This window comes from Osmerus mordax, chromosome 5, assembly GCF_038355195.1.
Source record: "Osmerus mordax isolate fOsmMor3 chromosome 5, fOsmMor3.pri, whole genome shotgun sequence".
In the NCBI taxonomy this organism is placed as follows: Eukaryota; Metazoa; Chordata; class Actinopteri; order Osmeriformes; family Osmeridae; genus Osmerus; species Osmerus mordax.
In genome coordinates, this window is record NC_090054.1 from 18,935,776 (window position 1) to 18,959,410 (window position 23,635).

The window sequence follows — 23,635 nt, forward strand, 5'->3', positions numbered from 1 at the left end:
TTTGTTTTTGAAAGGTTGTTTCAACTTTTCAAAACTAGTTTGTCATGTATGGGATTTGAAAAAAGTTTTAAAGGTTGTTGTTTTTTTGTTTTTTAAAACCTTTTTAGAAAAAAATAATAATAATCCCATACATGAAACAAAGTTTTAAAAGGTTAAAAAAAAGTTTTGAAAAAAGTTTTGGGAAAAAAGTTTTGAAAAAAAGTCCATATTGCAATGAGACTATTGAGGAGTGGAAACCTACAGCACCTTTAAGATCAGAATCTCATCTCATTTCTGTTTCATCCACGCTTCCTTATCGTGAGAATACATAGCTGACAAGAGCAAATGCCCTCAAAAATCCTCTCATCCTTTCTTAATCTGCTACTATTTTGTTTTCCACTGACATGCATTAATGCACGGTAGAATTCGGTGTCATGAATTCTATTCCATTTTATCTTTGAAAATAATCTGTTCCTCGAATTGTTTTTTTAACCTTTCGAAACTTGTTTTTCTGTATGGGGTTCAGAATCAGAATCAGAATCAGAATCAGAAAGGGATTTATTCGCCATGAAAGTTTGCACAGACAAGGAATTTGCTTTGGCAGGAATCCAGGACTCATCCAGGAATCATCCAGGTCTCATCCAGGACTCATCCAGGACTCATCCAGGACTCATCCAGGAGTTATCCAGGTCTCATCCAGGTCTCATCCAGGACTCATCCAGGTCTCATCCAGGACTCATCCAGGACTCATCCAGGACTCATCCAGGAGTTATTCAGGTCTCATCCAGGTCTCATTCAGGACTCATCCAGGACTCATCCAGGACTCATCCAGGTCTCATCCACGTCTCATCCAGGACTCATCCAGGTCTCATCCAGGACTCATCCAGGACTCAGCCAGGACTCATCCAGGAGTTATTCAGGTCTCATCCAGGTCTCATCCAGGACTCATCCAGGACTCATCCAGGACTCATCCAGGTCTCATCCAGGTCTCATCCAGGACTCATCCAGGTCTCATCCAGGACTCATCCAGGACCCATCCAGGACTTAGCCAGGAGTTAGCCAGGTCTTCCTGGCTGGTGTGAGAACACAGGAAGCAGGAAGGAGAGTTGGGAAACCAGAGTCTGTGGCATGAGGCCCCCAGAGGCCTCGGCCTACCAGGTCACACTGGCTTTACATGCCTGTCACTTTGTCACAGATACCCCCACTGGGCAGCATGCACATACACAGAGACACACACACGGGATGCACACACAGGGTTTATATACGTACTGGAGAAACAGTCACACATGCTGGAGAAGAAACACACACGCACATACAATGTAGAGGCAAGCAGACACTTAGCTGGCACAACACAAACTGTCTTGTCTTGTTAGTTTTGAGACTGTTGAGACCATTGTAGATTGACGTTGATAGTTTTCTAACTCATTCAAAAACCACTGCTTTGGTTATTGCATTACTTAATTACTAGAACTGATCAAATCTCTATAATTTACCAATTGAATTCTGGATGAACGAGATATGTTTGTTCTGTCTAGTTTTTATGCACTCTGTGAGAACGGGTAGATTTTCCATTTGCTGAGACGAGTAGAAGAAAATAGTAACGTTTTCAGTTTCCTAAACCACACTGAGTTCCCAGTGGAACAAAAAAAATATGTTTTGGAAGAATTTTGCAAGATGCTGTGGAGAAAGCAAATATACAATTACCTAAAGGTGATATCGTTAGCAATGCAAGACATCCAAACACACACACAAAAGCCAAAATACATGTGCATATGCTCACTCGCTCACTCACACACAAACACACAAACACACACACACACACATATATACACACAAGGATGGTGTTCAATTCCCAGACTGTGTGGTGAGTTTTCAGTGAACTGTCTATGTGGTTTCCTGTTAAAGCCAAGCAGCTGATTCATTCTTCAACTGCCACAAAGGGCCTGAAACGAGACACTTCGATATGTGCATCCAAGCGCACAGGAACACACACACGCACACAAACACTCACTCACACCCATTTCTTCTTTTTTTTTTTTTATAATATGCGTATGTCCAAACTTGGAGCTTCCTAAGTCCTTTGTGAATCCCAGCATAGCCAGTGAGTGTATGGCCTGAACCATGTTGCTAATGTCTTTGCTGGCCACATTCAGCCTTCAATAGCTCCATTGACAGTGTGGCCATTGACACACAGAGCCTTTGCTGTCACTACACAATGCCTTTCTCCAATACCCCACCCACACTCAAATCAATGGCCTTAAGTAGACCAATCCCCTCCCTGCTTCTGATCTCACCTAGAGGCACTTAAGCACAAGAGGGTCCATCTTGTTAACATGGATTTCCTCATCAAGTTGTGGCTTCAGCCAATGGACAGGACAGACAGGCTGACTGACCAATGGAAGCACAGAGAGGAAGATCGACCAGAACAAGGTTGTTCTTCATGTGGTTTGTTAGTGTACAGATGCTAAGAGAAGGCTTAGATCTGGAAGTGTGTTTTATGGTGCTGGTCCTCTCCTCTCTCTTCGACTCAACCCGCCCAGCAAACCAATCGTGTTCCTCTGGACCTCATGCAGGTTTGTTCGGTCTGTCCCTCCCATGTCACACACACACACACCACACGCACACACACTAACACACACACACACACACAGACACACACACTTTGGGGCGAACGAGCGAGCAGTGAATTCCTGAGGGCTATCGGGTTTCACGTTGCCGTGGCGACTGAGCAGGGAGGCAACTCCATTAATCATTGAGAGCGTTTCGCTCCAGAGTGGAGGTCAGCCTGATTGCAGCGGATAGGGTATCATTCGCTCGCCCCTCGCCCCTCGCCCCGTCACCCGGACCGCCAAAGACCCCCTTGATTTGAATTAAAGAAGATTAAGCTGCTCCCTCCTCTCTCTCTCTCTCTCTCTCTCTCTCTCTCTCTCTCTCTCTCTCTTTCTCTCTCTCTCTCTCTCTCTCACTCTCTCTCTCTTTCTCTTTCCCTCTCTATCTCTCTCTCTCTCTCTCATACACACACACAGTCATGTCTGAACACACATGCAAGCACACACATGCAAACACACACACACACACACAGCCTAACCCATCTTTACCTACGAAGCCCAGGCCCCGGCATGGCCCACGAGCGTATCATGTGGCCCTGCTGGACGGAGCCACGTGGATTAAGAGATTGGACCTCAGCGTTTATTTTTCAGAGACTCACTGAAACACTAGACCTGCACAGGTGTTTACAGAGAAAGACAGAGAGAGAGAGAGAGAGAGAGAGAGAGAGAGAGAGAGAGAGAGAGAGAGAGAGAGAGAGAGAGAATGAGTATAAGAATAACCTGAATAAGAACCCGAACAAGCAGGAAGGAGATTATGCATTTTTCTCCACTGTTGCATTTTTCTTTTACTTCTTCCTTCTTGCATCCTACCATTCCCCCTCAGTAACTTGTTGCTGCACTTTATGAAAACTGGAAACGATAACTCTGTTTTATCCGTCCTCTGATAATTCCAGCCTCTTTCAAGCCCATGAAACGGTGCATTTGTTACAAACCCTTTATAACTTAATAGGACAGGGTTCTTTACGAGCCTGTCAGACAACCAGGGCTGGAGAGGGTTAGACAAGGGGATCCAGGATCCAGAACAGAAGTCTGCCTGCGTGGGCAAGTTGTCTGACAGGGCCTGGAACTGGGCCTAGGATGGGGGTGGGATAGCAGGGGAGGATAGGGAGGATGAGGTCCGGGGAAGGATCAAGTCACCCCGTCCAGAAGAGGACTTGAGTTGAGATGGAGTGTTGTATGGAGCATGGGTTTAGCTTGTGTGAACTGTATAGGTAAAATGACCAGAAGGCATGAACCCATGAGAGGGACTCTTTCACTGTACACTATTTCTCCATCCAACACACACACACACACACACACACACAGACACACACTCACTACAACCCCCCGTCACTAATGACGGCCATCCAGGTTTGAGATTTACGGTGCCTCGGAAACTGGGATGCAGACGGCCACAAATCAGGGGTGACTATGAAATAGAGGCAGGACCGCACCACTACACCAGCTCCCAAAGGTGCCCGCCAAATTTACGGGCTTCTCGGCCACTTCAAAAGATCTCCATAACTTAAGGCCAGACGATTTTATTGTTTCATGGAAGCAAAAAAAAGGAGGAGAAAAAAAAGGGGGGGGGGGAGCAAAGAGAAAGATAGATGGGCTGGGGAAGAATTAAAACCTCCTTTGTCTCAGACAATTAAAATTCCGACGTTCACCATTGGAGCAAGTCACTGGGCTCTCTGCTCGTAGCTGTCTCGTGGTAACGGAGCCTAAACTAATACTGTGGGTAATGAATCCAGGCTGTGATGTCTTGGGCCAGGCGAGCTTTGTGTTTTTCTGTTTTTCTATCCCCTCTCGTCCCCGTACTCACCAACAGCAGAGTGGGGCGTCTGGGAAATAAGCTCTCCGCTGAGATTCTATCAGCTCTCCTTGTTAAAATTAATGATCTCGACACCTTGCTCCTCCAGGTTACGAGGCTTTTGGCTGGTACCCTGGCCTTGTTAATGTCCACCTTAATAAGTGTTCACTGTGGCTGGCCATGGTGTGGCTGAGCGTGATGGGCTAGCGTGGCTCGAAGTAGACCAAGGGTACAAGCTGGACAGATGGAGGCGGGTTATCAGTGAGATCCATGTGTTTGGGTCAGTGTGTGTGTGTGTGTGGGGGGGGGGGGGTAGAGAGCGAGTGAAAGGCATCAACACACACACACGCACACACAGTGTTGTAGCAACAGTATCAGTAATCAAACCCTGCTGTTTTTCTGTATGGGGAGTCAGGTGGCTGAGCGGTTAGGGAAGCGGGCTAGTAATCTGAAGGTTGCCAGTTAGATTCCCGGCTGTGCAAAATGACGTTTTGTCCTTGGGCAAGGCACTTCACCCTACTTGCCTCGGGAGAATGTCCCTGTACTTACTGTAAGTCGCTCTGGATAAGAGCGTCTGCTAAATGACTAAATGTAAATGTATTAGAGGTGGACGGGTTGTTCTCCTGGCTGACACAGACACACACACACACCCCCCACACACACACACCCGTACGTGTCAGATGAGCCTGCTGGGCCAGGAAGCTGAGACTAACAGCAGGTGGCCTCGCATGTTATCTCTGTGACCTGTGTCCCTCCGTGTTTGATTGCTGCACAATAACTCGATTCACCCACATAAGAGAGCGCATCAAAGCCAGGCGAGACTTGATCAGGTAAAAGTGCACACAGGCAGACGCGCACACGCACATAAGCTAGTGGAACAGAGCACTGATGGGTGTCTTACCATCCTAAAACAAACACGAGATGAAAAGGTAGGTGATGAGAGATAAGACCAACATGGAGGCAGTGTCCTAGATAGACACCATGCTGAAGGAAGAGATAAGAAGGATTTAAACAGAAAGATGAGTCATTCAGTTGCTCCTGAAACTTTCCCTGTATACCAGCTTGCTATTGGATGGGAACCAGAAGACATGTTTTTGTACCAGCCTGCTATTGGATGTGACAGTCTGGTCCACTCTCCCACCATCTGCTCTGGTCCAGCCTATGGTCACAATCCCAGGCCCAGGCAGTAGCCTTAACCTAGCCTAATATCAGATACACATGCAGGCACACACACACACACACACACACACACAGCAGCGAGGTGTGCGGCCGGCCCATTCCAAAGCCCAGATGTGACGAAGGATCGTATTCTTGATTGGACCTACCACACATCTGCCACACACACTCCCTCACGGTTGCCATCCATCCATGTTTGCCATTGGAAGATGTTTAAGTGTGTGTGTGTGTGTGTGTGTGTGAACATATATGTGTGCATGTCTGTGTCTGTGTGCTTCTCCTATGCAAGGGGTTGAATGAGGTATGGAGGACTTAGGGGGTGGAAGAGTTTTGATTCCTTGCAGCGGTTGATAAAAGCCAGAAGACAGATATCCCCCTTCTCCCCTGAGGAAGCCCACTCCACTCCACGTCTGAACGCAGAACTGGGCTCTGGGTTGCGACGCTTTCTTCAGCAATTTCACTTTAATTAAGCAGAGAAGGAGTGAGCCGCGGAGGAACAATGAGCGCTCTGTTCAGGGGCGTGTGGTCCCAAGCTGGGGTACTTCAGCCAAAAGGTCTGCTCCATTCATTCGTCCATCCCTCCATCCTCCTCTCCAGCCACCCTCCACTCGTCCCCAGCCCTGTCCCAGACCTGCAGGATCGATCTGGGCCCTGGCAGCGTTGGTGGGACTGCACTTGTTCACCCAGCACTCTGAGACATGACTCAGGGAGTCTGAGAGAGAGAGAGAGAGAGAGAGAGAGAGAGAGAGAGTCTGTGGATGTGAGCTGGATGGGACTTCTGCTCACCTGTTTTGTGTACATCACATGCTTGTGTCTGTTCAAGTGTGCACTGCGGCTGACAGTGTGTGTAAACGTGTCCTTGCATGCATGTGCGTGTGCGAGTGTTCGCCCCTACAGGACACCCAGGGATGTGAGGGGACGCGTCAGAAACAGAGAGCTACATCCCTCTCACTATTTATTACACCTATAACGTTTCAGCGCTCTGGTAAAGAGCTTGGGGGCAGGTAGAGCCCCCCAAAAAATGGATCATCTGACTAACTGATAAACCAACAGAAGAGGCTGAACCTGCGGAGCAGTAAAATAGCATGGGGCGACTTGGGGCTGGCGGGCCAGATAGATTCCAGACACAGCTTTTATAGACTTTGGTAAAGTAGATGTCCTCTCTATAACGCTGCCGGACTCATCCGCTCCTCTGATGAACTGATCACTCCCCAGACACGGACGACTGCACAACTTTGAAAGGACAGAATAGTAAAGTAGGATAGAATCGAATATAATATAGTAGAGTAGAGTAGCACAGAATACAAAATCGTAGAAAATCGTAGAAAATCGTAGAAAATCGTAGAAAATCGTAAAAACTAGTAGAAACTAGTAGAAGGTAGTAGAAAGTAGTAGAAAGTAGAAAATATTACTATGGTATGCATGAAATAGAACAAGCATTTAAAACATCTGACAATAACTGTTCATTTTTTCTCACCAACCAATCAGAGAAGAAAGCTCACTGTGAGACTGCTGATTCTGACTGTGTCCTTCTAGGAGATAGCAACAATAATGTGAACTTTTTATAAGATACATTTACTAATTGAGAGAATTAAATGCCCTAAACCATACTTTTGTGCTTTATAATATGTTGTAACAATAGCCAATTGTTATCTTACCAGTACAACCTATTATGACATAATGTAATAGAATAGAATAGAACAGAATAGAATAGAATAGAAAACACTGGACAACCTAGTTGTTCTTCCTCATACAAAAGGGATCTATACTTTTACCTTTTGTTGCAGAGTTCTCATTTATTACAGGAAGGTTTCCTTTTACCCATCAATCATAGTGGATGTCACAATACCTGTGAGCTCCTGGAGACTCCAGAGAGAGACTCCTTCAGGCCAGATCAAGACCAGACAGAGAACACCTGGCTGTGTATGTGTGTGTGTGTGTGTGCATTGGAGAAAGTTTAGTAGATATGTCTTCAGGGGAATGTGTGTGTATACAGAGGGGTGTTGGTGTGTGTGTGTGTGAATAGGATGTATCTTTGCCTAAAGGGGATATATTCAGGTGTTGTTGTTGATGAGGGGTAGGGATAAATTTCACTCTGGCATTCTCAAATGTACAGTTTCCTTTTTAGGTCAAATCAACGCCACTCAAGCCTAAACGTCATACAAACCCCAGCTTTGAGACGCCATGAATTGAGTTGCGTCGCCTTTATAAATTGAACCTGACTAGCCAATAAAACCCCCTGTCTGCTGCTCCGGGTCGGCCGGGGGTCACAGGCCTCTCTCCGATCGAGAGGGACTGGTCTGACTCTATGTTTTTCCCAAAACACAAACGATGAAATATATACTTCAACAGTGTCAGCTTCCCTCCCCGGTCCTGCCACTCAGAGGTCAGGCTCCCCAACCCCAGCTGAGGAGAGGAGGGGAGGCAGGAGGAGAGGAGAGGAGGGGAGAGAGGAGGAGAGAGCGGAGGAAAGGGAGAAGGAGAGAGGAGGAGAGAGCAGAGGAAAGGGAGAAAGAGAGGAGAGAGGAGAGGAGAGGAGAGGGAGAAAGAGAGAGGAAAGGAAAGGGAGCAGGAGGGGAGGGATAAGGAGAGAGGAGAGGAAAGGGAGAAGGAGAGAGGAGGAAAGAGAGTAGAGAGGAGAGGGAGGAGGAGAGGAGAGGACGGGAGAGAGGAGGAGAGAGAAGAGGAAAGGGGAGGACATTTACATTTAGTCATTTAGCAGACGCTCTTATCCAGAGCGACTTACAGTAAGTACAGGGACATTCCCCCGAGGCAAGTAGGGTGAAGTGCCTTGCCCAAGGACACAACGTCAGTTGGCATGACCGGGAATCGAACTGGCAACCTTCGGATTACTAGCTCGATTCCCTCACCACTCAGCCACCTGACTCCCCTAGAGGAGAGGAGGGGAGGGGAGAGAGGAGGAGAGAGAAGAGGAAAGGGAGAAGAATGGAGAGAAATGGAAGTGAGAGAGTCGAGATGAGAGGAGTAAAGAAAAGCGGAGGGGAGAGGAGAGGATGAGGGAAGAGAGTAGTGGAGGGAGGGGAGGGAAGAGGAGGGGCCTAAATAGGGATCCTATCCTGTTCTGCCTGTTTTCTGACTTTGTTTAGTCTGCCCACGCATCTTTGTATTCCCGCTCACAGGCAGTTCTGCCTGCTGCTATCTTATTCTGGCCGTCTCCCTGCTAGCACGTTTAGTTAGCAAAGCAGCTAGCCACCAACTGCCAACCGTAGAAGTGGGCAGGGGTGCTCACCCGCCACCCCACCCCCCCCCCCCCCCCGCCCCCCTGCCCCCCCGGGCCAGGTGCCAGTCTCTCCTCTTGACCACAGAGCCAAAAGGGACCACTCACTGTTGTTTTTGGATCCCATTTTAAAACATTTTATTGCCGTGTCTGTCGAGGGCTTCACCCCTTTTTTCCGATGAAAAGTGCAAGTTCTGGCAAGATGCGTGGCCTCTGAAACACAGTATATTTCATTTTGAGGGTGGGGGTGAGAAAAAATCACAGGATTTTATGAAAACAAACTGGATCTGGTCTTTCATGGGAGCAGTCAGGAGTGTGAGTACAAACAGGAAAGGTGAGACACAGGTAAATGCCTCGGCTCATTAAATTAGCGTCGACCCTGGTTTGGATGTCTCACCCATTAAAGCCTCAGCGCTGGCTGTGGACGTTTCATGCGGCCTGAATTTATTGAATTACCCTGAAAAGATCACATAAGAAAGAGGTTTTCAAATATGCTGAGATGCACAAGATAAGTGTTGAGAGATGCTTATCCAGTAGTTTGCACACAAGCTGCTTTTAAACGGAAACCAAGTTAACAGCTCAGGATTTTTGCTGAGCCCTGTAAAACTAAAAGCTACGTTTCTTCCCTGTATGGGTCTTGTCTGGATCTCTGTACCGCCGTAAACACCGTTAACACCTAACACAGTTATTATATTCCAAAAAGCAAAATACGAAGATATACTGCATTTTCACCGAAAGCTATTTGAAAATGACTTAATTTATGAAGTAAACTACACAAAAGGAAAGCATGTAAACTTTCGGACGTTCTACTTATTGAAAGGACAAGCGCAGCTGTGAAGCCCTGTTACATCCCTGACTTCCTCTCATCCACACACGTGTTCCTGGCTAGAGTTTTACACTCATTCATATGGGGGTTTTCCATATCTGTCCACCTTAACCAGGCCTCACACAGGGCCTGCTGGTGGAAACGACATTAGGGATCTAACACATGCCTCCTCTCTCCAGTTTAACACACTGGTCGGACCTCCACAACAGAGAGAGCGACAGACATGCCGTGTAATGAGATTTTGGTCCACCGTTGAGCTAGTTTTTCTGCCCCATCAGGGAATACAAAAATGTAAGAGTCCTTTGCTATCAGTGACCCGAGGAGAGGCAATGTCATGGCGCGGGCCCTCCAATGTCCAATCAGAGAGTGCGGGGAGAGACTCACATTCGGTGCACTGCACAATGACACCTTTGGATGTATAGTTACAGAGGGAGGGGGCCCCCTAATTTATGTCAGCACTATCCCTGAGTTGAATTTATTGACTGTAACTTTATACTGTGAGATCTACTTAAAGGAGTCTGCAGGGCTCTTATTATTCAACTGTCTCTTACACTAACCTCAACTGTAGCATTTCAGCTGACATGAAGGACATATGGTTTCCTAAAGAACCATTAGAGGGACAGGACGCCCACCACACACACACACACACACACACACACACACACACACACACACACACACACACACACACACACACACACACACAGCCCAATCCCCACCCCAATAAAACTACAGTTTCCTTCTCCTTAGAATGCTTGAGCCCTAGAGAGAGGGGGAGGTGGAAACCATAATGTAAAAACAGTGCTCAAGCAAAGTGAATTTACTGGGTGACACGGGATGATAATTTGAACACAAGTCGAAAGGGAGTTGTAGAAAGACAGGGAAATTAGAGGAAATGTGCCCCGGTGTGTGTATGTATATGTGTGTATGTATGTGTGTGTGTGTGTGTGTGTGTGTGTGTCTGACTGCATGTGTGTGTGACTATGTATGTGTCTGACTGGGTGTGTCTGACAGTGTGTGTGTCTCTCTCCTCTGTAACTCAGAGGTCACACACAAAACTTCAAAGTCCAAGTACAGAATTCAGTGTATTTTTATGTGAAGGCCTGTGTTCTCTCCTAGTGGTTGAAGGTTCAAAAGAGCGCGGGGCTTATAAAAGGCATGTTAAGGCTATTATGTACATCCTATCTGCTCTGGACTCCACTGACCTTGAGCAAAACTAAGACGTCATTAAGTCCACCTACAGTGGAATTTATTTACGCTCGCTAATTTCTCCCCCCGGTTTTTGCAAGGTCGAGAATGGAGACGCAGATCCTGGTTTTATTGGCCATTAGAGGGGCTGGCTTAAGGCAGAGCAGTTTGTTTGGCTAAGTGGGGCAATTTTGTTCTTTAAGTATCTCGTGTCAACTTTCCCCTTGCAACACGGCAAATGATACAACCTCCCTCCACTCGACCCACAACCCATACTCCACACCCCACGCACACACACACCCCACGCACACACACACGCACACGCACACACACACACACACACACACACACACACACACACACACACACACAGAGAACACTCAGATATCATCCTCCACCTCACCCAACTCCACCTAAAACATGCCTTCCAACTTGAAATACATTTTATGAAGACCCAGAATCACTCTGTTTCCATCCAAGTAGGTAGTGAGGTAATGTCTCAGCGTGATCCCAGAGGATAGTGTGATTGGCTGGGTACAGAGGAGGCTCATCGGTCCACTCCTGAGGTCGCGGTCTGGACCTCATCTAGCTTTCTACACACAGACTAGAAAACAAGGCTTTAGTTGCTATATGTTTAATGTATGTACCTTCCTGCCAAAGTAAATTCCTTGTCTATGCAAACTTTCATGGAGATTACTGTCAAACCCTTTCTGATTCTGATTCTGAGTTCTGGCGTGGTCAGGTCATGTATTTAGGTCATAGAGACAACCTCATGTTGGGCTAGAATCATGACTTCCAGTGGCAGAAGCCAAAATCCTCCAAGCCAAACAATAACATAACAATTAAATTTTTCTGTTTCTGTGTTATGATTTACAGTATTTTACGTAATTGCAGTTTCACAAATTGTTTGGCAGTTTTTTATTTACCCAGAGGTGATAGTGTTTTGTTAAGTTGTTGTATGAAGAATGCGGATCAAGAGCTTGCGGTTATAACTGTAAAAAGCACTCGTTGTAAATCTAGGCATGACTCACTCAGCACATTGCCAAATCTCACAAAAAAGAACCCAACACCACAATTTGACCTCAAGGATTAGAGACATGTGCATCAACCTCTCTTCCCTTCCCCACTTTCACCCCCCCACCCCTCTTCTCCCCCCTGTTCCCTGCCCTCCTGCTCCTAACCCTGCCACCCCCACCCTCCTCACTTCCCGGGAGTGGAAGACGGGCCCTGAACAGCTGCACGGCTACTTGTCTGAGCTGAGTTACAGCAAGGTGCTTGTCTGTTGGCTTTTATTGATAATATTACAGAACTTGATGTAAATATGACTGCAGTACTGACAGGCTTGTCTCCCCCTTCTTAACCCACCTGTTCCCTCACCAGGTCTGAGGTACACTAGGAGTGTGTGTGTATGTGTATGGTGTGCATGTGTGTGTCGTGTGTGTGTATGGAATGTGTATGTGGTGTGATGTGTGTGTGTATGTGTGTGTTGTGTGTGTGTATATGGTGTGTGTATGTGGTGTGATGTGTGATGTGTGTGTGTGTGTGTTGTGTGTGTGTATATGGTGTGTGTATGTGGTGTGATGTGTGAGTGTGTGTGTGTGTGTGTGTGTGTGTGTGTGTGTGTGTGTGTGTGTGTGTGTGTGTGTGTGTGTGTGTGTGTGTGTGTGCAGGAGAGCATCTGACCTTCTCACACAGCTCCCTGAGGTGGACACAGACGGCAGTTTGCAGGAAGCACTGAGTGAGCTTCACTATCATAAATATCCTCCAACTTTTGACAAAAAAAAGGTTTTGTACTTATTTATATCGTTTCATTTTTTATTTTGGGTCATAACTTCATGCTAGGGCCATTAATAAATTCTCCCTCAGGTGGGTTTCTCTAGGCTGTTCCAGAATGAGGAGAACACTGTTGTGCATCACTGAATTGTTGAGATCAAAGGTCAATGGTTATCTCCACGGTTACTCAGAGGTGAACTGCCAGGAAGCTTAGTAGATTTAGGAACATCTTAAGACCATTGTAGCTGATGGATAGATGATAAAACCGCTACCAAACCGGAGGGAAATTCACTGTAGAGATATGTGCAGTGTGTTGTACATCTACACACAAAAACACAGACAGGCACACACAGAATTACACAGACAAACAGTCCGTGACATCAAAAGGCCTTGACCCATGGGTGTAAAGTCTCTATTAATTAATCACAGTCTGAACTACTGTAAATACCGAGCTACACACACTGTGTTGCAGAAACCCACAGATTTGCAGAAACACGCACATGCATTTACATTTTAGTCATTTAGCAGCATGCACATTCATGTTTCACAGTCTGCAGCTGCCGTCGAACCACACTCACATCCAGTTCCTTCCCGGCCACAGTGAGGGGGAAACAGTTTTCACGCTTTGTCATTCCTTCACTGGCACAAATGTAATGCATATTTAATCCACTGGTCATATCCTGGATGATTAATATCTCCCTAATTCAGATCTAGACTCTTCTGGTGGCAATGAGGAGCTGCAGGGGCCTTATTGAATTATTACTTCATTATTTTGGCTCTTGATTAGATTTGCTGTAAGTGACTTAGCCATCTGCTAGCTTCCAGAGAGAGGTATGACACAGGAAGGAGATGATTCTGGCCATAGCTGTAGTGCAGTCTACTCTATTGGTTCTGCTTTCATATTTTGAAGGCATGTTGTCAGTTTTTCCAGACACCAGCCAGGTTTAGTCTATAGGGCTTAGCTTTTCTTCATAAAAATCACGTTAAATAAAAGTGTGCTTTGTCTGACTAGCAAGGAAATTGAAAATGTGCCAGACTTCATTGCTGTTTTACAATCCTGTTGATGATAAAACGTTAACAAAAAAGCGTTGAGAATGCAGAGTGATTCACGCATGCTTGTCTTACATTCCAGTGGAAATCATAAAGAAAGTGATGCCTGTTCAAGCATCAGGAGTGGCCACTGTGGCATGGACACATGGAGCAATTTATCACTTGTCTTCAGCGTGCATGTGGGTGGCCTTGCTCCGGGTATTATTGTAATTTGTGAGCAATTGACAGTAATCCCTTTCTCTCTCTCAGTGTGAAAGCATATCTTATCCTCAGCATGTAGCAAAGCACATCTTTACTAGAGATTCCTTTTCCTAGTTACATTAAGTTCTTCCACAATCTTCTCTGTGTTGTCTTATGTCACTTTATGCAATTGAAACCTGTTTGGGATAGTAAAGAAATTAATAAATGTTCTCAAGATTTTAAGTATTTAAAAACTACACTTTTGTTGACTTGTTTTACTTTATTAGGCAGTTAAATTGATTATAGACATAGCCTCTCGTCGTATAATATTCATATCATGATTGAGGTCACACATACAGCTACAAAAATTATATAAAACATTAACTTGTAAGATTAAAACTATGTACTTTTCATGGCTTCATTGACAAGCAGCTCCAGAGATTACAATTTTTCTTGAATACATAAATAAAGAAATACTTTTATACTCCAACAATATGGAGGATAAAAATAAAGCAAGGTCTAACACTTGATAAGTACTTAATACAGCTTAAGTCCTCACTTAAATCTGAGTATGGATATGATTGAATTGAAATTATGTACTTCCTCAGTTAGTTTTTTACTTTCGCAGATGTTTAAAATGTCCTAGACAAATAGCAGAATTAAGAAGAAATAATAAAATTCAACTCTTCCACATCATAAAAACAAAGCGTGTGAATGTATATTTACAAAGGAAACATTGCTTAATGTCTACAGCATGTGAGTGTCAAATCACACAATTAGACATAACGTACACATGGTGAAACTTGAGGAGATTGTATATCACAAAAAATCAAGACAGTAGCAGTTAAATGAATGAACATATAGAAGATTTTCATATGGACAAGCGTCTACATCTGGAGGGTTAAGATATTCTTTGTCCTGATTCACCAAATAGCGGAAGAGGTTTTGATACATGCTCCTTTAGTGAACAAATGTATTGTGAGCACAATTTTCAATTCAGATTGACATGGAAATGAGAAACAGATTAAGGAATAGCTGTGCCCCTATGGCCAGTCACTGTACACATGTACACTACTGTACTATAGCGTCGGTCTCTGGTGCAAGGGCATCATCCGGTTTTTCAACTGACTTTATCATACAAGCATTTACAGGCCATATGGTCAGTGACACCCGTTGAACTTCTTGTTTCAAGTTAAACCACAAAATTCAGTAAACTCTCTAAAACAGGAACAGCTACAAATTCAGCATTACCACACTGCTAATTACTCTGGATGAATTTTTATAAATTATTTCCTGACTATTTAAATCAAAATGCTATTAAAATACATATATTGCGATGGAAAAAAACAAACAAGCGATGCTGCAGATTTATGTAAGTCACAGACCAGCCAACAGGAACACTCTAAGGCTTAAACATAATGCATTTGTTTTAATCTATTAATTCGGCAGATGTTTCCAAAGCGATGTGATAGCAATCTTTAGGTTAAGGTACTGAAGGTATGGTAGATCTTCAAATGACACCCAGTTCCCGGAGTCAGACACAGAGCACCTCACAGAGGAGTTACCTCTGGGTAAAACTGAGCCTGTCTCTGACTCTTGGTAACCATTTCTTAGTAACCATCCCTTAATAACATCACTGCTGACCCCCACCTCCAATAGAAACTCCTACAGGCTCTGACGTGTCCAGCACTGAATACTCCCTCGTGTTATAGTAACCCTGAATCCAAAACAAGTTGATTAATAATTTATGTAAAAAAGCATAGCATATTTAATGCTTTTCGTTGTGGTTGTTCATTTGTGGTTGATGTTTTGGCCAGCCTTGATAAAGTTATTTACATTTAGATGATTTAAGAGTAGACGTAAGTCTCTGACGTGTCAAAACGTGTTGTGGTAGATCATTTTGAATTATCATCATACTATATTTACAATAATGAAGATATTGTATACTAGTAATTATACTGACAATAAAGTTATGCAATCATATCCTGTCTGACATGGAATCATTGTATGATTTTAATTGCTAGTTTTTGAGTGGGTTGTCTGAGAGTTTGCATTGGAAATGCTCCTCGTGCTTTTTTCTCGTTGACAATAAAACAATATAAAAGTTTGATTTGCTGATGATTAACGCCATGCCTGATGTAAAATGTTATATGTGGTTGTTCTGGAATAAAATTCCTGTTTTTGCCATTAATTTAACATAATTTTGTTTAAATATGTAGTCATTCAAATGAAAGTAGCCTATGTGGATCACACTCCAAAAAAGCATTTTACATGCTCCTGTAACCACGCAGCTGCTCTCGCGCTGTCGATTTGACAAGAGGCAGGTTCAGGAGATGTCACGCGCATGCAGAGGTAAGGGTCTCAGGGGAACACGAGGGTTGGCAACGGTGAAATATCAGAGGTGCTGCACCAGCACTCAACTTCAAATTATGCTGCGTGCCGCGGACGTGAGTGGGGAAAAGCATAATAGTCTCAGTGTACGGTTGAAGTAACTGAGGGAGCAGTGAAAATAAACAGGGATCAAATCAAATGATTGATTGAATGAATTAGTTTTAGTAGTGGTCCACACTCGCCCGCGGCAGCCAAAGCAACTGCCTCTGTACGCCATTTGTGCCCGCGCTCATCTGCAAGATGCTCTGACTGATTCGATCTCGAATAGTAGGCTAGCTATAGACATAGGTGCTGTCAGTGTATGCAGGGATTTATCTTCTCAAACTGTCCCTTGAATGTTTCATCATTTACTCTACGAGTGTGTGAAAACAACAAGGAGACGCAGCCAAGTTCAGTTGGCTGTTCATTACTGACCTGTCCGCCACGGCTACCCCAGAGGCCTCTTTGACCCACCTTGTAGCCTAGCTTCACCAGGCTCAGCTGTCAGTAAATTAAGACAAGATCTCTTCATTCCTGCTCCATTCCTCCCTGCCCTGGGCATATAGGGTAACAAGATAGATGTAAACATTTAATTATTGTATAGTCCCTCATTCATGGATCTTTAAACAGCAGAGACACCGAGAGCCTGGGTTTAATTCTCTTTCCCCGCGTCTGCTCAAAATGACTTGTCCGAAAGAATGTACCTCATCAACCCCCGTAGAGCCGTTCCCTGTGTAGGCCGCGGAAAACCACGTCCCTGCGCCACCATGAGCTCTCTAAAACATCTTGCAATAATCAGTCCAATTAGTGGAGGTCGCGGCAGAGAGCTCTCAGGTTAGCGGTGGGAGGTTGTGAAAATAGGGGGCGGCTATTAGAAGAAACGCGATCCCCATTCATCAACGTTGTAATAATCACCGCTCAGACGAGCCACGCGGGCCCCGCAAAGCTCTGATCAAAATGATCCGTGGAAACAAGAGGTTTACAAACACTGTCAAGACGAGACGGGTACCTTGATTCGCCTTGTCACTGCCGGGCTCGTCCGGCCCGCGGCGCGGAGTTTGATGGGCACTTGTGTGACTGAGCAGAACCCAAGCGCGCGCTTCCCGGTTTAAAAGGGATAAATTAGGCCTGGTTTCTAACCGAATCATACCAAAAAGAAGCACGAGTGAAGCATTGTATTGTTTACGCCAAAGTTGTAAGATATCACTCTCGTAAAAAAAAGTCTGGGTTACCCCGACTGTTCTCGCATTCCTAATGAATGGTGCCTTCATTTAAACTATTAGGGTAATACTAGCTATTTGACACCTACCGGCTGAAATGTAGCTTCTGAGAAGTCATGAAATAGGGCATGTGCAGTCTAACTTTGTATCCTCTGCAAATTACGAACTTTGAAGTGAGGGCGAGGACAATGTTTCAGAAGATAGTTTAGCAGTCTGAAAGACACATAAACATGATAAGGATGTGCATAAGCAACGTCAAGAAAATACGATATTTTGACTGACGTTAGACAAAGGTGCCATTGTCAAGGTCATCGCAAATGCCATCAGAAACGACGTGGACAACTTTATGTTATGGGTTCAATGAAGAAACATTGAGCTGTTTTACCTAGATTTGTAGAAAAAAAGGAACGTTTAAAAGCTGATGGGACTGTTTTTTCTGTTTGTGGGTCCTCCTTATATGATAAATTGTTCAATGGCATAGACTGTTTATTGAAGAACCATTGAAAAATGTACTGTGCTATTTTGTCACCTATTTTTAGCATGTTAGAAATTGCTTGCAGTGTTAGCTTACAATACAGGCCTTCCTTTTCCTAACAAGTTTTATGAAGTATTTTAGCGACTAAAACTTAAATCTGATTCGGCAACCAAATGTCCTACGTTTTACTGCCATTCTAACTTATGTATCATTACTGTTACCCCTATTATATCCATAATTCAATGAATATTAAAACTATAATAATCCCTACTGTTAAATTGTTATCATGATATTAGTAGTAGCATATTACTGAAACTGTTACAGTAGTTATATTGTTGTTATAATATTTTTCTTATAGATACAATTTGAAAATAATATAGCTACACATAACTCTTTACAGATACATCTATCGTTCACTTTGACATGTTTCATTTGCTCATACTCCTTTGCAGGGTTAAATCAAAACGTTGTTTCTCTCAATATCCATTTCACCAGCCTATACTCCCCTGACAATTTGCATCAGTCAAGCTAATACCTAAATACCATTTGAACTGTGCTTCGGGCGAAACCCAAGTCAATTTATTAAACATCGTTTCTTCTTCTATAAAGCACAACATGGAAACGGATAAGGGTATTCTTACAGAACTGTTAATATTGATGTTCATTTGGTGATAAAAAAAACAAAACCAGTCTATGCTAGTTTCTATAATGAAGCCTACTGGTCTATTTGGGACAATATTTTATGTTTTACTAGTAGTATGCTAATAGAAGGATACTTTAAATTCATTTACGCAATCAAGTTTCAGCTGAAGTAGGCTATTTTCGGAACAATAAATTGTAAACAGCACCCATGTAGGCTACTCTGGATACAAATTATCCTTCCTTAAATTGTTCTGACTGCTTAACTACTAGCCTGTAGATAATACGATTATGAATCAATGTTTACATCTGTAAAATATGTAGCCTAACTACTTTACTGCTAATGTATAATATTCCAATAAATATAGCCTAATTGTCATGCTGCTTTTATGCAAACTTAAAAATATGTCAAAATGTCAAAAAGTCTTTAAACGCTTATATTTCATTTTAAATTGCACTGTTGGCGCAGGACCTGTGGAGACGCTCCGGCGGCCCGGCGGCTGCTCTGTGATCACAGCACCGCAGGTTGGAACAGCTCGAGCCTGTCCGGGAAAAGGCTTATAAGGAACCAAAACTACAAGCACAAAAATACTTTTTCATGTCTTGCCACATTACAACCCTTCCTTCATATTACAAGCGTCAGCGATTCTGCAATTAGATTCGAAGACGTGTTTTGCTGAGCTTTCTTGTGGGCTGAGGTGTTATTGAGTTAGCTAGATCAGAAAGCTGCTTGTATGAACGCTGAAACAGGTTTGTACGCTATTTAACGGAAAGCGGAAAAGCAGCGCGGCATTTGAGCTCTGTGACCAGGTAGAGGCCTAGTGAGATATGATACAGCTGAGTGTATATCATTGACTTAATGAAGAGTTCCGGTCGTCTTTCTGCTGGTCAATCTTTACTCTACAGGTCAATAATAATGACATTGGATAGATTACATAGGCTTTGATCATCTCATCATGAATAATACGAAATTAAAATGAATTCAAAACGTGCCCCACATGCCATAGTTTTTTTTTTTTTATCATTAACGTGTTTTTAATTTATCTTACCGGCTTCTGGGGTACGCTGCTCTTGCTCTCACCAGCCGTGCCTCACGAGCTCTCCCCCTCCCCTTCCGTCGACCAGACATGCCCGTTTAGCTTTAAAGAAGACTGCACCTCTCTTAACCATTTGATTGGTTATCTAAACACCTTGTTCCTTTGCTTCAACGCTATTCCACTTTCCACAATGTTCTCGAGGCGTCTGGATGGTGCGCCTCGAGATTGGCTGCTTGGTTATTTTTTAGGTAAGCACGTAAATAATGCATGTCTAACGGCACCTTCAGGTGGTCAGACTCATGTCAGGGATGACAGTGAGCTTTTTTGTTGGTAAACTTTCTTTACTCCAAAAGGATTACTTTTGATAATCATCCAACTTCCACGTTATAACTCTTGCTAACACTTGCACATGCATGAATACGGAAATAAATAGGCTGCATTCAAAACACTGGTTGTTTGAATCTTTAAAACGTTTTTATTTTGCTGGACTATACTTTTGTTTTAGACACACAGTTATGTAGTAGATATGGAAGGCTTTTGGATATTGGCTCAATTTCAAAATGCACTGTAAAGTCATTGTATTAAGCTTTAATAAAGAATAATCAGAACACACATGGAGATTCTCCCCTCCAGAAGTAAACACGAGCTGTACGCACTGTGCGCGCACGCGGCCGGGGGCTCCGCGCGCTCTAGCGCCATCCTCATCCCAAACATGGTATCTCTGCTCTGTGCTCTATGGCTGATTCAACTGCCTGTCAAACAGAGGGGAGAGAAAAAATCCGATTTGAAGGAAAAAACTGAGCAATATTTCTATTGGTAGGCGGGCTTGAAGTGCAGGGAACAATCAGTCTGCCGGCCCAGGGAGCCACCTCAAAGCGTATCAGGTTACCATGAATGACAGCGTAACCATGGCAAATAATTTGACTAATACTATTGTCTTATCCTCGCCATCCCCGGGTCAGATAACCAACCAATCACAGTTCACATAATCGCTTCTCTTGCCAGCTTAGAATAATATTATTAAAACAAGCGAGCGAGCCTGGTTTTAGGAGTAGGTTATGTTGAAACGACATAGCAAAGGTGGAGGAAGACTGAGGACGGAGTAAAAGCTTTCTCTCTGACTAACTTTCTGGGAATGCTCTGTATTTTGTATGGCTGAACAGGACATCGGTTCTCTCAAAGGGGTTGGATTTTATCTACCGTTTTCGTATTCTTTTTTGGAAACTTTTGTCGTTCATGGACTTACTGTGTACATACTTTAATGTCTTAATCGCTAGAAAGGACGTGGTCGAAGAGCAAAGCATACCTGTTTATTAACTTACAACCATGTCTATGCTTCCAACGTTTGGCTTTACGCAAGAGCAAGTCGCGTGCGTCTGTGAGGTTCTCCAACAGGGTGGCAATATCGAACGTCTCGGGCGCTTTTTGTGGTCTTTACCAGCTTGCGAGCACCTCCACAAAAACGAGAGTGTTCTCAAAGCTAAAGCTGTGGTTGCGTTCCACAGAGGAAACTTCAGAGAACTTTATAAGATTCTCGAAAGCCACCAATTTTCTCCCCACAACCACCCGAAGCTACAGCAGTTGTGGCTCAAAGCGCACTATATTGAGGCGGAGAAACTCCGGGGCCGTCCTCTCGGGGCTGTGGGAAAGTACCGTGTCCGCAGAAAGTTCCCACTGCCTCGGTCCATATGGGACGGCGAAGAGACGAGTTACTGTTTCAAAGAGAAGAGCCGGAGCGTGCTCAGAGAGTGGTACACGCACAACCCGTACCCTTCCCCGCGAGAAAAAAGAGAGCTTGCAGAAGCCACCGGGTTGACTACAACACAAGTCAGTAACTGGTTCAAAAACAGACGGCAAAGAGACCGTGCGGCAGAGGCCAAGGAAAGGTACGAGTAAGTGATTGTTTACTTGTTGTCTGTCGGTCTGGATGAGTGAAATATGGATTTAGACTACTGATAAAAAGTACATGGGTCTAACTAAATTTACCGTAGAAACTGGGCTGACGGAAAGACTTGCATAGGTCGACTCTATAAATGACCATTACACAGACAGTTTCACAAGAAGTTGCCTAAGATAACAATATTAGTTGGGTGTAGAGTACTGTAAAATGTAGGCCTGCATCATTTCATATAGGAGAATAACCCCTAAATAAGTACATGTTCATATAGTGGTCATCCAAAATCAATCTTGAAAAATCTCCCATGACGCTGGCTATCTGTACCTCATGTAGCCTTTTACCGCAATATAATCGACCCTGTAGTTCACATGCGTAGGCCGAGGTCAACATGAAGCATGTGAAACGCAATTTAGACAATAATTTGATACTAATTTTACTGGGCATATGTGTCCGTTTTGTTACATTTGGTTATGACCAATCAATTAAAAAAATATATAAACACCATCTTGAGGATATCTGTAGTCAGGTGCTCGTGGAGAGATGGTGTCCTCTTTCACCCGCTGGCTAGTAATTCAGACAAGGAAGGCACTGCATAAATCACTGATTTTTCATTGTAAAACTGTAAGTCATTGACTTTTAACTGATGTCTAATAGAACAATCGTTTTGGGTTGTCAAAAATGTCTGCCAGTCCAAGAGTTGGCCTTCAACTTGAAGGTAGAATATGTGTGACTACACTACGAATGCATTAAAACTGTTGATATTTAAAAGTTGGGCTACTTGCTAAAAAGGGTTTAATTTTCAATTTTGCAAAGTAAAGTTTGGCTCAAGTATATAAACTGTAGTCTACATTCACAATAATGGGGTGATCAGGCCTATGGTGTGTATGGTAGTTGTTTGTGATTAATGATGAATTGCTTCAATTATTGATACCTAAGCTCTGACATGAATAGGCCTATACTTCACGAAATCAATGAATAGCAATGACATAGCCTATAATTAGTTTGTACCCACATGAAATATCTATTTATAGAAACGTGTGTGTGTGTGTGTGTGCGTGTGTTTTTGTAGCCTCTGTATTTGTGTGTGTGTGTGTGTGTGTGTGTGTGTGTGTGTTTGTGTGTGTAGGCGTGCTTACGAGTGCTTTTCAAATAGTTGGTCAAATTAGCAACGTTGATAATTGTTTTTAATTATAGCCCCTGTTTATATCAATAAGTCTCTTTCTGTCAAAGACCATATTATATTATTTAATTGGTCAGTCATTGTCATGCTTTAAAATAGTGTATGCATAATTTATATTTTTACTACAAGGACATTTTGCATTTGGTTGTGTTGTTATAATTGACATACATATATGATTCATCAAATGATGTATTTTCCTCTTCATAGGGAAAACAACGAGAACAGCAATAGTCACAACCCATTGACTTCTTCCATGAATGGAAATAAAACTATTTTGGGGAGCTCGGACGACGACAAAACGCCTTCAGGAACGCCGGATCACACGTCCTCGAGCCCGGCTATGCTCCTCACATCAAACTCGGGATTGCAGTCTCTGCACGGCCTTGCGCCGCCACCGGGACCCAGTGCCATCCCGGTGCCCAGTGCAGACTCGGTGCACCACCATCACTCTTTGCACGACACTATACTGAACCCTATGTCGTCTAACTTGGTGGATCTGGGCTCCTAATCAGCGGAGCCTGCTTGGACGGGGACTTTGTATGTGTATATGGATGTGTGAGACACGCTTCAGGCACTTGAGGCGAGGTGCAAAGGCGGAAGGAACGAATGGACTCTTTAGGGGGCTTCTGTGATGCGCAGCACGGTGAGACGTGAGATGGTAGTCCATAGAGTTTAGTTAAAAGGTATTTTACCGGAATGTAATAACATGTTATATTGTTGAAAACAATAACAATAAAATGTCTTAATTCTTGTTACTATTATCGTTATTATTTTAGGGGATAGGCGCATGTAAACTCAGTCAGGTAGGCATCCCACGACCTTTCATTTACACAGGTTTTCCAAGAGAGCCAAATTCAGTTTATTTTCTGTTGTTTGGGGTATCTTAGTATAAGTATCTTGCATCCCAAAAGGCGCCTGTGAACGACTAAATATATTATTTTATTATTTGTATTTTCATTTGGAAAACGACTGCATGTAAACTTTGCGATTAACAATAAAACATAAA

General features: G+C 43.7%; 1 protein-coding gene and 1 long non-coding RNA gene across 4 annotated transcripts; one reads left to right on the forward strand and one right to left on the reverse strand.

Annotated features, from left to right (window-relative positions):
- Positions 1-316: 316 nt before the first annotated feature.
- On the reverse strand, positions 317-17,226 carry LOC136943362 (uncharacterized). 2 transcript variants are annotated; one of them, XR_010876675.1, is made up of 3 exons: positions 16,886-17,226; positions 16,617-16,735; positions 317-1,052 (listed from the first exon to the last, which is right to left on the reverse strand). It is a non-coding gene; the product is annotated as an uncharacterized lncRNA (long non-coding RNA). The 2 variants fall into 2 exon arrangements; XR_010876676.1 differs by having other exon boundaries at positions 16,656-16,735; positions 16,886-17,225.
- A 3,402-nt stretch (positions 17,227-20,628) lies between these two features.
- Positions 20,629-23,380, forward strand: six2a (SIX homeobox 2a). Of its 2 annotated transcripts, none has more exons than XM_067236200.1 (2): positions 20,629-21,444; positions 22,837-23,380. In XM_067236200.1, exons 1-2 carry the CDS (start codon positions 20,879-20,881, stop codon positions 23,135-23,137), a joined length of 867 nt encoding a protein of 288 aa, XP_067092301.1. In that variant the 5' UTR covers positions 20,629-20,878; the 3' UTR covers positions 23,138-23,380. The 2 variants fall into 2 exon arrangements, with proteins under 2 accessions (XP_067092301.1, XP_067092302.1); XM_067236201.1 differs by having other exon boundaries at positions 20,629-21,438.
- The last annotated feature ends 255 nt before the right edge of the window (positions 23,381-23,635 follow it).

Coding starts and splice junctions, on each gene's coding strand:
- six2a (XM_067236200.1), top strand. CDS start 20,879: ATGTCTATGCTTCCAACGTTTGGCTTTACGCAAGAGCAAGTCGCGTGC. Junction 21,445..22,836: donor GAGGCCAAGGAAAGGTACGA/GTAAGTGATTGT, acceptor TCCTCTTCATAG/GGAAAACAACGAGAACAGCA.